The 13,614-nt window shown below is 42.5% G+C and overlaps 1 protein-coding gene across 1 annotated transcript in view; it reads left to right on the forward strand.

Moving 5' to 3' along the window:
• Positions 1-736, forward strand: part of LOC142761718 (eukaryotic translation initiation factor 4E-like) — a 37,917-nt gene extending 37,181 nt beyond the window's left edge. The window contains exon 5 of the mRNA XM_075881540.1: positions 75-736. Within this exon, the coding sequence (XP_075737655.1) occupies positions 75-121 (47 nt within the window). The 3' untranslated portion in view covers positions 122-736. The remainder of the gene's footprint in view (positions 1-74) is intronic.
• Positions 737-13,614: the final 12,878 nt, after the last annotated feature.

The raw sequence follows: 13,614 nt of genomic DNA on the forward strand, positions 1-13,614 counted from the left end.
AAAACATACTAAAAATCTTAGAATATGTGTCGCCGTGCGCGGTGTGCTGATTGTTTTACTTTTCCTTGTTGCAGGCCCATTCCAATATACGGTCAAAGAAGGGCGGTACGTCAAGAGCTAGATACTATGTTTGAAAGAAAAAGAATAAAAAGAAATCAGGTGAGGACCGAGACGTTCTCCTGGGATTCTGTGGATGTGCCGGGCTAAGACAACAACATGAAGCCGAACTTGCATCATCTTTAGCAACAACAAGTAGCATGACTGTTCAAAGAGTTATTTTCTTTTTCATTTTTTGAGAGTAAACAGAACGTGTGTGCGCGTTATGCGTTGTCATATTATAATTTAGAAAGTCACTTCATTAACTTGTCATTTGTGTTAAAATTAATATAAAGATTGCAGCTCAAGGTGACTGAATTAGATGAAGAGAGCAGAAAGGTGGGTCTTGAAAATTACCCTAAAGAGACGTTGTCAGGCTGATGATAACGATGATGATGATGATGAAATGTAAAGGTTGTACACACTTTTCACTTGCCCGATGTGCAAAAGTGGAACCTGTCTGCTTATAAAATGCAGGCCCAGTAGGCAGCAAAAAGTGCATGCCTTGAGGATTGTGTTGGCAGTTTGCAGCACATTTATTTTTACTTGCGTGTTGCAATTCTGCAGCAGTATGTGCAGCTTCTGCTATTTTGCATTTGTATGTTTTTTTTTGTATTATTAAACGTACGTCTTCTTTTTTCTTCTGGGTATTAAAGTATCTATTATGCTACATATGCTCTGTTTCCTCTGCAATTTGAATTTCATTATTTGTGTGTTTGTGTTTGTGTAAAGGTGCATCAATTGACAAGCGTTTTGCAATTGGCTCTGTGTAAAAGAGAAATGTATGTTGTCATTCGGTTGAAAAAAGAGAAGATCAGAAGCGAGTGTATGCTACAAAAATGTGAACTTAAGTATGCTACAACGCCTTCGAAAAATATTTCATAACTAGCATTTCTCTTCGAAGTGATGAAGCGATGGATTTGTTTTCAGCTCGGTCTGAAGCCAACAAACGCCATCGCCCTTACACTTCTTCAGGCACTAGTGCGGCTCTGTTAGAATGATACTTTACTTTTGTGCCAGCAGAGTAAGCCATTCAACAATGCTGCACGTTAAAGAACCCCAGGAGCTCGAAATTTCCCGAGCTTTCCACTATGACGTCTCTCATAATCATATGATGGTTTTTGGACGTTAAACTCCACATATCAATTAATAATTTAACAATGGAAACTCTCCGAAACCCGTCGCAAGTGTACGGCTTCTCACTCACTTTGCGTCTTTATGTTTTGTACCACAAATTGAAAGTGTCGAAAACGTAAGATGACGGGGCTGGCTGCCAGCTATCTATCATGTTTTGGAATGCGAGTTGTTCGAAATTTTTCCAGTTATGCGAGTAATTTAAGATGTAATACATGATCAGCTTTAATATATGCCCACTGCAGGACAAATACCTTTCCCAATGATGTCAGATTTACACAAGCTTGCATAAGCCAGTATCATTTCAATCTGTAAACTTTTTTTGTCAAGATAATCGCAGAACAAACGTCTTTGTTGGTCCCAAACTCTGAATGGCTAGTAACGGGGCCAGTCGTATGATGTGCGCACACAATAAAACCAGATAAAGGTGATGTAGCAAAATTATGAGTATATCTAGACAACAGAGCAAAAAATGCAGAATTGGATCAAGGGGCAATGCAAGCGACAACCTATGCAGCATTTCATGCCATTTGAACCTAGCATAACGAGGTGGATAGTTCTTTGTCTAAATTTTGTTTATATGGGGGTCCAATGCTAGGCATGTCTGCTACACTGGCGTGTAAAGAGAGCTCACGGACGTAGTTGTTACTGGCATTACAACACAGACTCTACTTTCATCACAAATAAATTTTCGTGGGGTGTAATATTGCAAATATAAGTAGCAGTAAACAGCGTATTCGACAGTGATATTCCGAGCTACACCAAAGAATTCCCATTCGGAGACATGAAAATTGCCTATTTTGGTGATTTTTTCCTGAAAAAATTGACAAAATTCCCTGCGAAATCCCCTGCACAACAGTACTGATTCCTCGCCCCCATCCATGCACACACTTACTATAATTACATGTGTCTCACATACGCGATTTTGAAGTCATGACTAGCACCTCCACTGCCACACTTCTTAAGCATCACTTTAATAATTTATATACTGTATACAGAGAACGTTGTGGGCTTCAGGTCTAACACTACTAGTGAACTATAAATCGCTCCGCGTAAATATCTGAAAGAAATCTCAAAGGCCATGCTAGCGTGGTGCATGCGTGAGAACAGATTACAGCAGATGAAGGCGCATTGGGACTACTAATTATTGGTCGTAGGGGAACTTACCCATTTCTGAAATTTACGGAGACTCCACTCTTCCCTATGGCTCAAAACGACCTATGAATAATAAATGAAAAAGGAAAAAATTCCCGCACGGAACATTACTGGTGTTCGAGGAAACGTGTGATATTACGTTGTTACGGAAGTCTTGTTCTGGGGTATAGGGTTTTGTCGCAAAAAAATTCGAAGCACTGTCATGGCTGAGTGGTAGAATGCCGTGTGGAACGATTTGTTTTGATTCCCGCTTGAGTCGTAGTTTTTGTTCGTTTCGTTTTTCTCATCACAAGTTTTCACACATTGAAAGCGCTGTCTTCGCCGGCAGCGCATTTTCCGATATCTGGGTTGATAAAGATTGATAGAGATGTTGAAAGCAATTAAAGGTGCAGGAATAATCAATAAATCGTAATGTTTCCGTCTTACCAGTAATCGAATAAACGTATTCGATTATTTTATCACATCAATTGCCATGCTCACCCAGGGTGTCTACCAAATTTTCAGACTTTTTAAGGTTTTCTGTGATGACTTAAAGTAAATTCCATTACTGGTACGTGAGCTTAGAAACCTCCGCGCGCTAGAAACAGACCCACGAGTGGTAAGAAACCTGGGAAATCTTATAGAACAAGTAAATAAATGTACTGCCAATGCTCACAATGTTCTCAGCACGCGTAGTAAATACGAAAAAAAATATGTATAATGGCCTAAATGATACCCGCGTGCCCAAGAATCAGCAAGTTGGATGTTTGGCAGAATGAAAACACGCGAGTTAAAATTAACCGCAGCTGAAAGTTTGAAGGCGCTCACAGTATTCCAACAACGCAGCCAAAACTGCTACTAAATGTTAAAGCGGCACCACCTCGTGGCATCTGTGTAAAAGGAGGACGCCTGAGCCCGGCCGGATCAGCCACTGGAGTATTTTCTAGTTCACTATAAGGGTTACAGCCAAGGCCTTTAGGGCGTGGATTGGACTGGATTAGATTGACCTTTATTTACTGTCTTTACTACTTAGGATTTTGACTGGATTGCATCTGATGCGACCTGGATTTCTGTTTTAACTATTGATTTGCATCCCCCCTGAACTGTACAGCTCCAATATGTATTTTTCAGCAAAAAAATATTAATTACTATAGACTACTCGTGTATTCTGCGCACCATGCTTCGACAATAACTAACGTCACGAGAACAGAGCCGCACCGCGTACTTTTCCTTTTTTTTCTTTTTTTCTGCGCTGAGAACATGCATGCAGATGTTTTATTGTTTTCTTTCTCTGGGCTCAGACGCTTATAGTTTGACAAAGTCCTCAGATGCCTGTAATGAAAGATAGGGGTAGCGCTTAAAACGAAGACAATCGAACATGTGCTGGCAAGAAGGAATCGATCTGGTCGCAACAGCTCCCTTGATTCCACAGAATTATCACAGATGCGGGAGGGTTACCTTCACTTGTGTACTCTTTTGTGGACATAACGCTAAAACTAATGACAGATTCCATAATACCATCTCCACAAATTCAGACAGAAAATTTAGATGATGTTACCCACCACCACACTTTAAATGCGAGCTAGCCGCAAACACTGCTGTGCGATATATAGGAGCAATAGACATCGATTGACAGATTGAAATGTGCAGTTTAATGTCTCAAAACCACCATATGCATATGAGAGGCGCCGTAGTAAAGGACTATAGAAATTTCCACAACCTGGGGTTCTTTTAACATGCTCCAAAATCTGAGCACACTGGCCTACAGCATTTTTGCCTCCATCGAAAATGCAGTCGCCATAGCCGGGATTCGATCCCGCGACCTGTGGATCAGAAGCTGAGTACCCTAGCTACTAGACCACCGTGGCAGGGCAAGCAACAGACATAAAATAGTGAATGTACCTACATAGAAGCTAACATACCCAGCTTTTTTGGACGCATAACTACCAGCGCCCCATGCGGTTCCGGCTCGAAGCTACGCGCTTTTATTAGAAAGAGTGAATTTTTCTCAAATAAATAAATGTAGAATTTGAATATTGAAAAACGCAGACGACAGAGCGCGTCGGGGAACCTAAACGGACGAGAAGGCTGAAGCAATCATGTTGGGGTAAGCTTCAATTTTGTTCCCAGAGCAGTTGAAGATCGTGCAATGGGTGTCTATGGAAACGGCAAAAAGTGGCCCATTTTTTAAAGATGAAAACATTCAGTGCAGAAAAACTAACCAGGGTATAGTGTTGGTCAGTACACCGTATGTAGTCCTGACATTCACCTTTCGATTGAAGTTATTCTCGATGTGCCGCAGTAGGCATAACATTGTTCCCTAACGCGTTATTTATGCAACGCGGTCTTTCAAATGCTTGTGGTATATCAATAATTTCTTGCTTTTCGTAGATGGCTCTGTGTAATTCGTGGCCGAGTGCGTTAATTGCGCTGTTGCGGGGCTTGGCCTCAGCACGGCGTCATAGGCTTAATGCCACGTGTCAGAGCCTTTTTCTCATCATCACATAAATTAGTTCCACAGCATCCTACTAGATGTCTCCATCAAAACAAAACAAATAAGTGTTTGGTACGGTTTTGATTTTTCGCTGTGGTCTTGTGGAGTCTTCTCTTTTCCTTCATTTTTATGGCTCTTTTGTGCATTTGTAAATACTGCACACATATCAGTCTTATGATATACATTTGTAATTCTTACGTTATTTTTTAAGCCTCCTAAGGAAAACAACGCTCGATCAAGTTAGCTGATCAGAGCTCTTTCGTTTTTTGGTACGCGTATTGTGCTGTAAACTCGGTTCCAGTTTTATCGATTTTGTTATGGCCCGCTGTGGTGGTCTTGTGGCCAAGGTACTCGGCTGCTGATCCACATGTCGTGGGAACGAATCCCGGCAGTGGCGGCTGCATTTACGACGAAGGCGGGAATGTTGTAGGCCTGTGTGCTCAGATTTGGGTGCACGTAAAAGAACTCCAGGTGGGTGAAATTTCTGGAGCCCTCCACTACGGTGTCTTTCATATTGATATGGTGGTTTTGGGACGTTAAACCCCACATATCAATCAATCAATCAATCAATCAATCAATCAATCAATCAATCAATCAATCAATCAATCAATCAATTTCGGTGTGCTCTTCTCAGGTCCCTACGATTCCCTGATGTAAGCAAAACGAACTTAGAGAAGCAAGGCATATTATATGACGATATTGCACGTTTTGCGGTTGCTTTTTAAAGGCGAAGTGTTTCTTTGCGTAGTATCTATCTATCTATCTATCTATCTATCTATCTATCTATCTATCTATCTATCTATCTATCTATCTATCTATCTATCTATCTATCTATCTATCTATCTATCTATCTATCTATCTATCTATCTATCTATCTATCTATCTATCTATCTATCTATCTATCTATCTATCTATCTATCTATCTATCTATCTATCTATCTATCTATCTATCTATCTATCTATCTATCTATCTATCTCTATCTGTCTGTCTGTCTGTCTCTGTCCGTATCTAGTTGCCCACGTGTGTATACATTGCCGTCTCATACTAATTTTTGTCTAATAAGTGAGGAGGTGATATATGTAGTATGTATAGCCGTATATCATATACCGCACCATGTGCTACGTATATCGCCTCCTTGTCTTGGGGTAACCCAGAATTAGTATTTAGGGGTACAGTTTTTAGGATTTAAGTTTGACGGGTCATGACATGATTACCTTGCAAATCTCAATGCGTACGTACGTCATCAAACTTCTTCCTACACACATGTGTGGTATGTGGCACATACCCACATACCCCGTGTGGGAGTATGCGGGTATACAACATAGGTGATCGACAGTTTGTTGACCCCGGAGCAGCCGGAACATACATTTGTTTTTAAGTGCGAGAGCGCCAAGTAAGCTTGAAAGCGCCAGCGTTGACCGAATGAATGCAAAAGTTTAATATTATAGTCTCAAGAGGAATTGAAACGAAGCATTTTTCGTGGCGCTCAACTACAGAACCAAAGCGCCGCGTTAGGTATTGAAACTGCTTTGGAAATAACCTATATCTGCCGAAACGGCAATTGAGGTTGCGTTGAATGGCCAGTCAAATTTATAAACATCCCATATGCTCTCCTATGACGCAGGATTTACGCCGGCTTAGCGTCAGTTATACAGTTCATCGACATCAGCTGAAGTTGGTCTAGGCATTAGTAACCAGAGTTACCATTCTCGCAAGCACAAGCGCTACATAACCGCTTACCACTTCTGTGTTGGTAATGACCATGTTGCTGTTGGCATTGTTGCACAACTGTAAACATCTGGATATATAAAGCATACACGACTGTCCAACATATGTCTGAGCTACGAGACATTTACATGTATTTAGCACGATTTTGTAATGTTTGGCCTAATAAAACAGGTACAAAAAGGCACACTCCTTTGACATGCTTCACATTACACTAATCCCGATATTACGTGGGATATGCCAATTGAAATGACGAAAAGTGCTTCCCTGTCTATGCGATCGGATTGTATGTCAATCTGTAGGGCTTCTTCAGAAAGGCAAAAAAAAATATTTTCAGTGAACCTGTCACTTCGTGTTTTGTCTCAACCGCGTGTTATTGCGATATCAACTTTATAGGTAGTATCGATAGGACCTCACCGTCGGCGTCACCGTCAACGTCGGCGTCACCGTCAAGTTCCGTAAAATGTCCTCGTTGACATCATTCCCCTGTGTAAACCGCATGATCTACGCGCGGGCAAAAGGGCGTGAATGGCGGAGACGAACACGGCTCGTCAAACATATCGGCCCATCTTTGTCGATCGGAGGGTGCATGCAATAGGATTAACCCGGAGGTGAAGCATGCCGTCAAATGCTGTGAGCAAAGCGTAAACGCCCTGTCTGCTGTGAAGGCCCACGAAAATACGCGGAAGTGAAGGTGGGTTGGGGGAGAGGAGCGTTCGAGCAGCGACTGTGAACGTTAACTATAAGGACGCGGTGGCGAATGCTATATTGACACTTAGTATTCGGTTCTTAAGAGAGAAAAGAAGAGAAAAGTGAGCCCCGTAACTGTCTGCTTAAGCGAGCGACAGCTCAACAGTAGCTCACAGGGGATGGGGGTGAGGAAGGATTAAAAGGGTAGGAATAAATGTGTAGAAAAGAGAAAGAGGCGTAAGGTGGTAAGCCAGAGAGAGCGACGGCAAATCGAGAGGATATGAGAGATAGGAAAGATGGAAATACGATCACACGAGTCCGAGAACGGGGCATCACTTGCGAGAGCTCTTGTCAGCGTCAGGAGATGACGTAGGGAGAGCCCAGTCGGCGAGAGTTACGCTGACGTCGGAGATCGTGAGGGCACAACTGGTCTGCACGGAATCCAGCAAGCGAGTCAGACATCAGCGGACGGCTTGTACACCCTTCTACGTTCTTCGATCTCAACGAGAAGCGACTGTGCGGATTCCCCCTTTTCCACCGCAAGCGGCTTTGTTCTGTTGCAGCAGCGTTTTGTAGAGTTACGCAACATTTGATGTAAACATTTAGCCTCACTCAATTTGTCACTCTATACCACACTAATTAGGTCACCCTTTTGGTGAAACTGGGATATGTTTTCATAAGTTGTCATATCTAAAGCGCTGCGTGAACCGAAAAGGACCAGCTTGCCTTCTTCCTTGACCATCGTAAAACTCTGTGTGCTGAATCGTATAAGTCTGTGCGATAAGACGTATGTTGATTAAAGCTTTCAGAAAGTTTCTGAGACTGGGGCTGTCACAGGAAACACCAAACCATCATCGATACAACATATTTCATCATAACGGATAAGTTTTTTTGTTGTTGCTCGAAAGAGCAATGGAACCTGCGCTCATGCCCTTTTATCACATTTCAAAATTTTGTGGACTTCTATAACTCTTTCTACATTTTTATGTTTCATTTGCTCGATTCCTTCTTTTTTGTGAAGAGCGCATATACATATATTCATGCTCAAAGTATAGCCAGTTCTCCTACGCTTTCCGCATTGACATTGCCGATACTGCAGCCTGTGACAACTGTGACAAAAAAGAAACCATTCAACATATCTTTTGTAAATTCTGCAACATAGCGGACAGTGAGTAGTCTTTGCAACGAGCTCAAAAAACGATATAATCAACGGCTGTCGAAGAAAAAAAGTACAATATTACAACTGAGTGAAGGTTAAACTTATGAAAGCAGCTCCAATTCCGAGCTACCCGGCATTGCGGCACCTCCAATTGGACCAATGGCTTTACATGAATGCGAAAAGCTCTTATGAGGGCAACAAAAATATCACTGTTAGGGGTGCATATTTTCCGAATATGTGTTCTTTAAGTTGCTTATTTCTTAAATTCGCATGGTGTTTTTCAGAGTTTATTATTACTATTGTTTAGAAAATATGCACATTATCGTAGTTTGTATATTACTTATCTTGAACGCTGTTAAAATCTTTCTCAGTTTTCCCACACTTCCCCAGAATAAGATTCAGTAGTATGTAAAGGAGGAAACATCAGAACACATGGAGTACAATTTAACTGTCAGAGAGGCGCACACAAATACAAGTCAAATTAAGTTGAAATACTTTAACACATGACTTTGTCGGTATAACATTCCTAAAGCTTGTGGTAATATACGCAAATGTATACTCGTAATCAATGCAAGAATGTATTACGAGGTTGTTGTCACCGATGGAAGCGCACGCCTTTTAAGTGGTGATTCCCGGCCTTTAAAAAAAGGGGCTGTATCAACATACCAATTAATGTTTTGCTGTGCTGCTGAACCACTGGTTAGTATATCATGGTGGTCCTACGCCTATAACAAGCTCCTCGTCCCCTATGATTGCAAAAACTGTGCCTGTCATCCGCGGAGCTCTGGCAACTCGTCGATGGCCATGAAAATGGGGCAGTTTTTCATAAAAGGGTCTGTGGACACAATGTACTTCGCAATGTATCTTCATATACTTGTTTATGTTTTCAGGAGAGGGCACTAAACGTAGACACGCTATAACGCCAAATATATCAGTTTAATTCTAGCCTTGAGGATGACAAGTCTGATTCCAACCCTTGTTTACGGATTGTTCATCGCAAGCTCGCCTCTTTTTTAGGATTTGTTTTCACATTTCTGATATAGTTATTAAGTACTTAGCATGGTGCGTGCCACTGGACACTTCATTCTAAGGAGTCCAAGAGATCCACCAGCCGAATTCTGTATAATCACAGCAAAACTAAGGTGATTTTTATATTAGCCAAATGGGTTGATCGACGGCCAGTGTCCGACCCCCCTCCCGCTTCCCAATTTTTGGTCTCGCTATGACATACTAAGCAAAAAAGGCCCCTATCAAAAATGTGCCTGCTCCCTCCCCCTCGATAAACATATTCTGCCTACGCCATTGCGGCTGAGGTGTCAATGACGGCTTAGACCATGTTCATTTTATAAAACCGGAATAAGGTTATAATAGTCATTAAAAATTAGTTGACCCTAAAGCTTCGCCTTTAGGAATTCAACGCGACAGCGATCTCCTGTTCCTATAGCGCGTAGTTCAAACGCTTTATGCATGAAACATTTTCGAACCAGCTACGCACCCTTTACATAGCCTTAGGAAAACAGGCGCAGTAACGTGTGTGCGTTTTTCTTAGTAGGTTATTGGCTTTAAACCATGAAGTAATTGTGATAATCACTTGTTTTTACGCCTGATTTCTATGGGCTCTTGTACCACGCATTATTGCTGCGTTATTTCATGTTGCACAATAAAGCATGTATACAGGACGCGTGTGTTTGTAAATCACGTGTCACTCTCACTGAATTTCCAAGCAGAGGAGGCTATTTTCAATGTATCCGCAAGCACACGATTGGCAGTGTGCTAGAACGTCCGCTTGACACTCAACAACGCACGTTTAATTTTCGCTCGTACCCAAACGACGCGTGTTCTATCCCCACTCTGGCGAAATATTTTTCGTTATTTGTGCTATTTGCCTCGTTATTGATAATTCGGTCACGCATATGATGATTTTTTGCTTATAACTAACGACGCGCAAAGTTGATACCAATGCCGGAATTTCTGCGAAACAAGCTCTTTAGGGCTATTCCGTTAAAACGGGAGTCGATGGATATAACAGAATGGTGGAACATCTTACACGGGTGAGTTTCTTGATTTTTCTATTTATCTGAAGGCACGCAGCCCTAATTACAACATAGGACACACGAGAATGAACGCTGTTGTTGTCTTTGGTATTCTAGCACCAATGCGCACCGTTAAATAAAAGTGACAATTTATCACAATTGAATATGGTGTCATGAATATGGTGTCATGACAGTGTCAACATATCCAATCACACCGCGGCAGAAGCGAGATGAAAAGCGGGTGCCACTGATGCATTGTCGAAAATTCCTCGCCCTCACGATCACTATGAAAGAACTTACACTAATGCTTTTATTTACCTGTATCCACACCAATTACAGAATCGAAAATATTACCTGCAGATATAAAAGCAGCCTTTCTACTAAATAGAACCTATAGTTACAGACGATTTGTTAGAATAATGAATGTGAAGCGGGTGTGTTTGGGTTCACTGCGATGCCGGCTGCCTCGGCGAACAGGCTCACTTCTCTTCCACTTTTTCTGTACTCCACGAGGTTACCAAAAAAGGCAATTGCATATGCGAATGTAGGACAGAAAACACATGATAACTATAATGAGAAAAACGAATGACCTACCGTGACTTCAGCTATTAGAAAACGGTGGCAGTAACAGCGTCATAAAGGATATATAGAGTTGCCGCTTTGAAGCGTCAGAAATGGCGCATTGCTGTGATGTACTCCTCACTGGCCAACATTGGCGTAGGCGGAGGATGGGGTGTTTGCCCTCCTTTCGAAATTTTAAAGCTTTGTATGTGTAGACACGCACATGAACAAATGAACGCATGAGCATAAATAAGATATGTACAAATCCCTCCCCCTTTTCCTCGCTGACTGGCGGGGGTCAGCCGCGACGGCGCGGACCGATGTGCGCTAAGGTCCCTATATACATATAAAGGTAGCGACAACTACACGCGCGCCCTCTGGAGTGGTCCAAGGAGCAGCGCTAGCAGACGACGCTCCGCTCGCTCGCGTGCATTTTGCGGACGGCTGAAACCGCTCTCAGTGCGCGTTTGAACCGGTTAATTGTCACCCTTTGTGGCGTAAGCTGCCCAGGAAACTTTAAGCAGTAGGGACAACGACTAACGATCCCGGGGCGCGTGAAGCTTTGCAATAAAACGTTCGTACTTTCGAAGCATCTCATTCTATTGAATGGTGTTTCACAGCGGTAGTCATACGGCGCTTTTTTACGGTCGTTTGCACGATCTGAAATTCAGCTTACATTGAAGTAGAGACGATATTTAGGTCAACTGAAAGTGCTTGTTTTATAGTTCAAGAATATCAGGGGGTTGTGAGCTTACCAAAACTTTCGGAAACATCATTGCGCACTGATTGCTTCTAGTGGTGCACAGCGAGTTACGTGCGCTCTTATCGCGTTTTTCAGTGTTCGGCAGTATTCCCGCGGTCTTTTAACGCTAACCGAATTATTTGTATACACAATACTCTAAGAGCTTTATTTAGAATAAAGGATTTCGCTGCATTTGACAATTATCAGTAACCAGATTCAGTGGCGTAGCCAGGGGGTGGCACAGCGGGCAGAATAATTGACAGAATAATTGACAAAATAATTGACAGAATAATTGACAGAATAATTGACAGAATATAAGCAGCCTCTGGCACATTGACACATCTACATCGATGCTCACGTGATCTAGGAAACCTTGCATGAACAGGAAACTGCAATAAGTTCATTTATACATGCTGTCGCATCTAAACATTATAAAAGGATGCCCACACCTGAAAAATAACTTTATGTGACACGCCCTGATGCGTAATGCACAAACGAAAAGCTGTTTCAAGGAGACGGGTCAAAGCAACTAAATGGCAAGGGGCACTCTGCATTGCTCTAGACTTTCCTATTCAGTGCTCAGCCAACACATTAGTCGTTTACCGTTAACAAAGCTCGCATTATGATGACATAAACAAACGCAATTGTATTGGGGTCTCGAGCTAATCACTGTGAGAAATACGGGATGTGAATCGTAAATAACTATAATGCGCAAATCAGCCGCATCAAGAACGCGAAAACAATAACAGCGTTGTTGAGATAATGCCCATGAAACAGTATATACATCAATAAAGGCACGCCAGCGAGGCACATGGCTGGCTTAAATCTACGACAGTGTTTACATTATATAAAAACCACGAAGTCACTTACCTCGCATAGCCGGGTATTTTCAGTGGGCACGAAATCCTTGCGCCCGATTCTGTGGAGCCATATCTTCCGTCTGCTGATGTTATCATCACCGCGAGGAATAGAAAAGAACTTCTTTCCATCCGTCGTACGGTTGCGGCAACCGTAGGCACAGCAGCCCGGCATGCTAGCGTGTCATGCTGCAAACGTTGAATAAAAACACGTAATTGCCGCGTCCACTCAAGGGAAAGGTAATTAAGCGCTTTTACGTTGCAAAAACAATGCATCAGAGGCACAAGAAATGTTTTTTACTTACCGAAACGTCCAATTCCACGCTCAGAAACGCAAAAAACCACGCGATCCGCATGCACAGCGAACGACTGCTGGACCCTTAGGGCGGGGCGCGAAGGAGACAAAAAAAAATCACGTGTCGCCAACCGGCCAATCGCGCGGCGAGGCGGCTAGATCAAGACCTTTCGCTACTTTTCGTAGATAGAGGGACTTTAATGTGCGCGGAACAGACAGCGAAACGGTAGGCAAACAGACGCGGAAACGCGACAAAGCGTAGCTGCACGTATAAGCAGTTGCCGTAATAACGACAGAGATATCTTCCATCCGCTTCTATGCTGCTGGCTTGCGTTCCGTATCTTGAAATCTCGGCACTGATCACTTTTCTATTAAACAAACAAAAAAGTTGTCTCGGGCTGATAACAAGCATGCCATTCTTGAGTGAAAGTGGCGGAAGCGGGTCCATAATACATTCGAAAGGCATGCAAGATTTCAGGACATCTTTTGTAAGGGCAAACAACTCCCTTTGAACACGTTCTTTTTTCAGTATACCCTGCTTTACTGATCAGCATAATACTACCTGGGGTTTTACGTTCTCAAACTATGAGATGATTATGATAGACACCGTATTGGAGGGCTCCGGAAGTTGTGACCTTCTGGTGTTCTTTATCGTGCACAGGCATCGCGCAGTCCACAGCCCGCTACCTTTTC

Source organism: Rhipicephalus microplus, chromosome X (assembly GCF_043290135.1).
Source record: "Rhipicephalus microplus isolate Deutch F79 chromosome X, USDA_Rmic, whole genome shotgun sequence".
Lineage (NCBI taxonomy): Eukaryota > Metazoa > Arthropoda > Arachnida > Ixodida > Ixodidae > Rhipicephalus > Rhipicephalus microplus.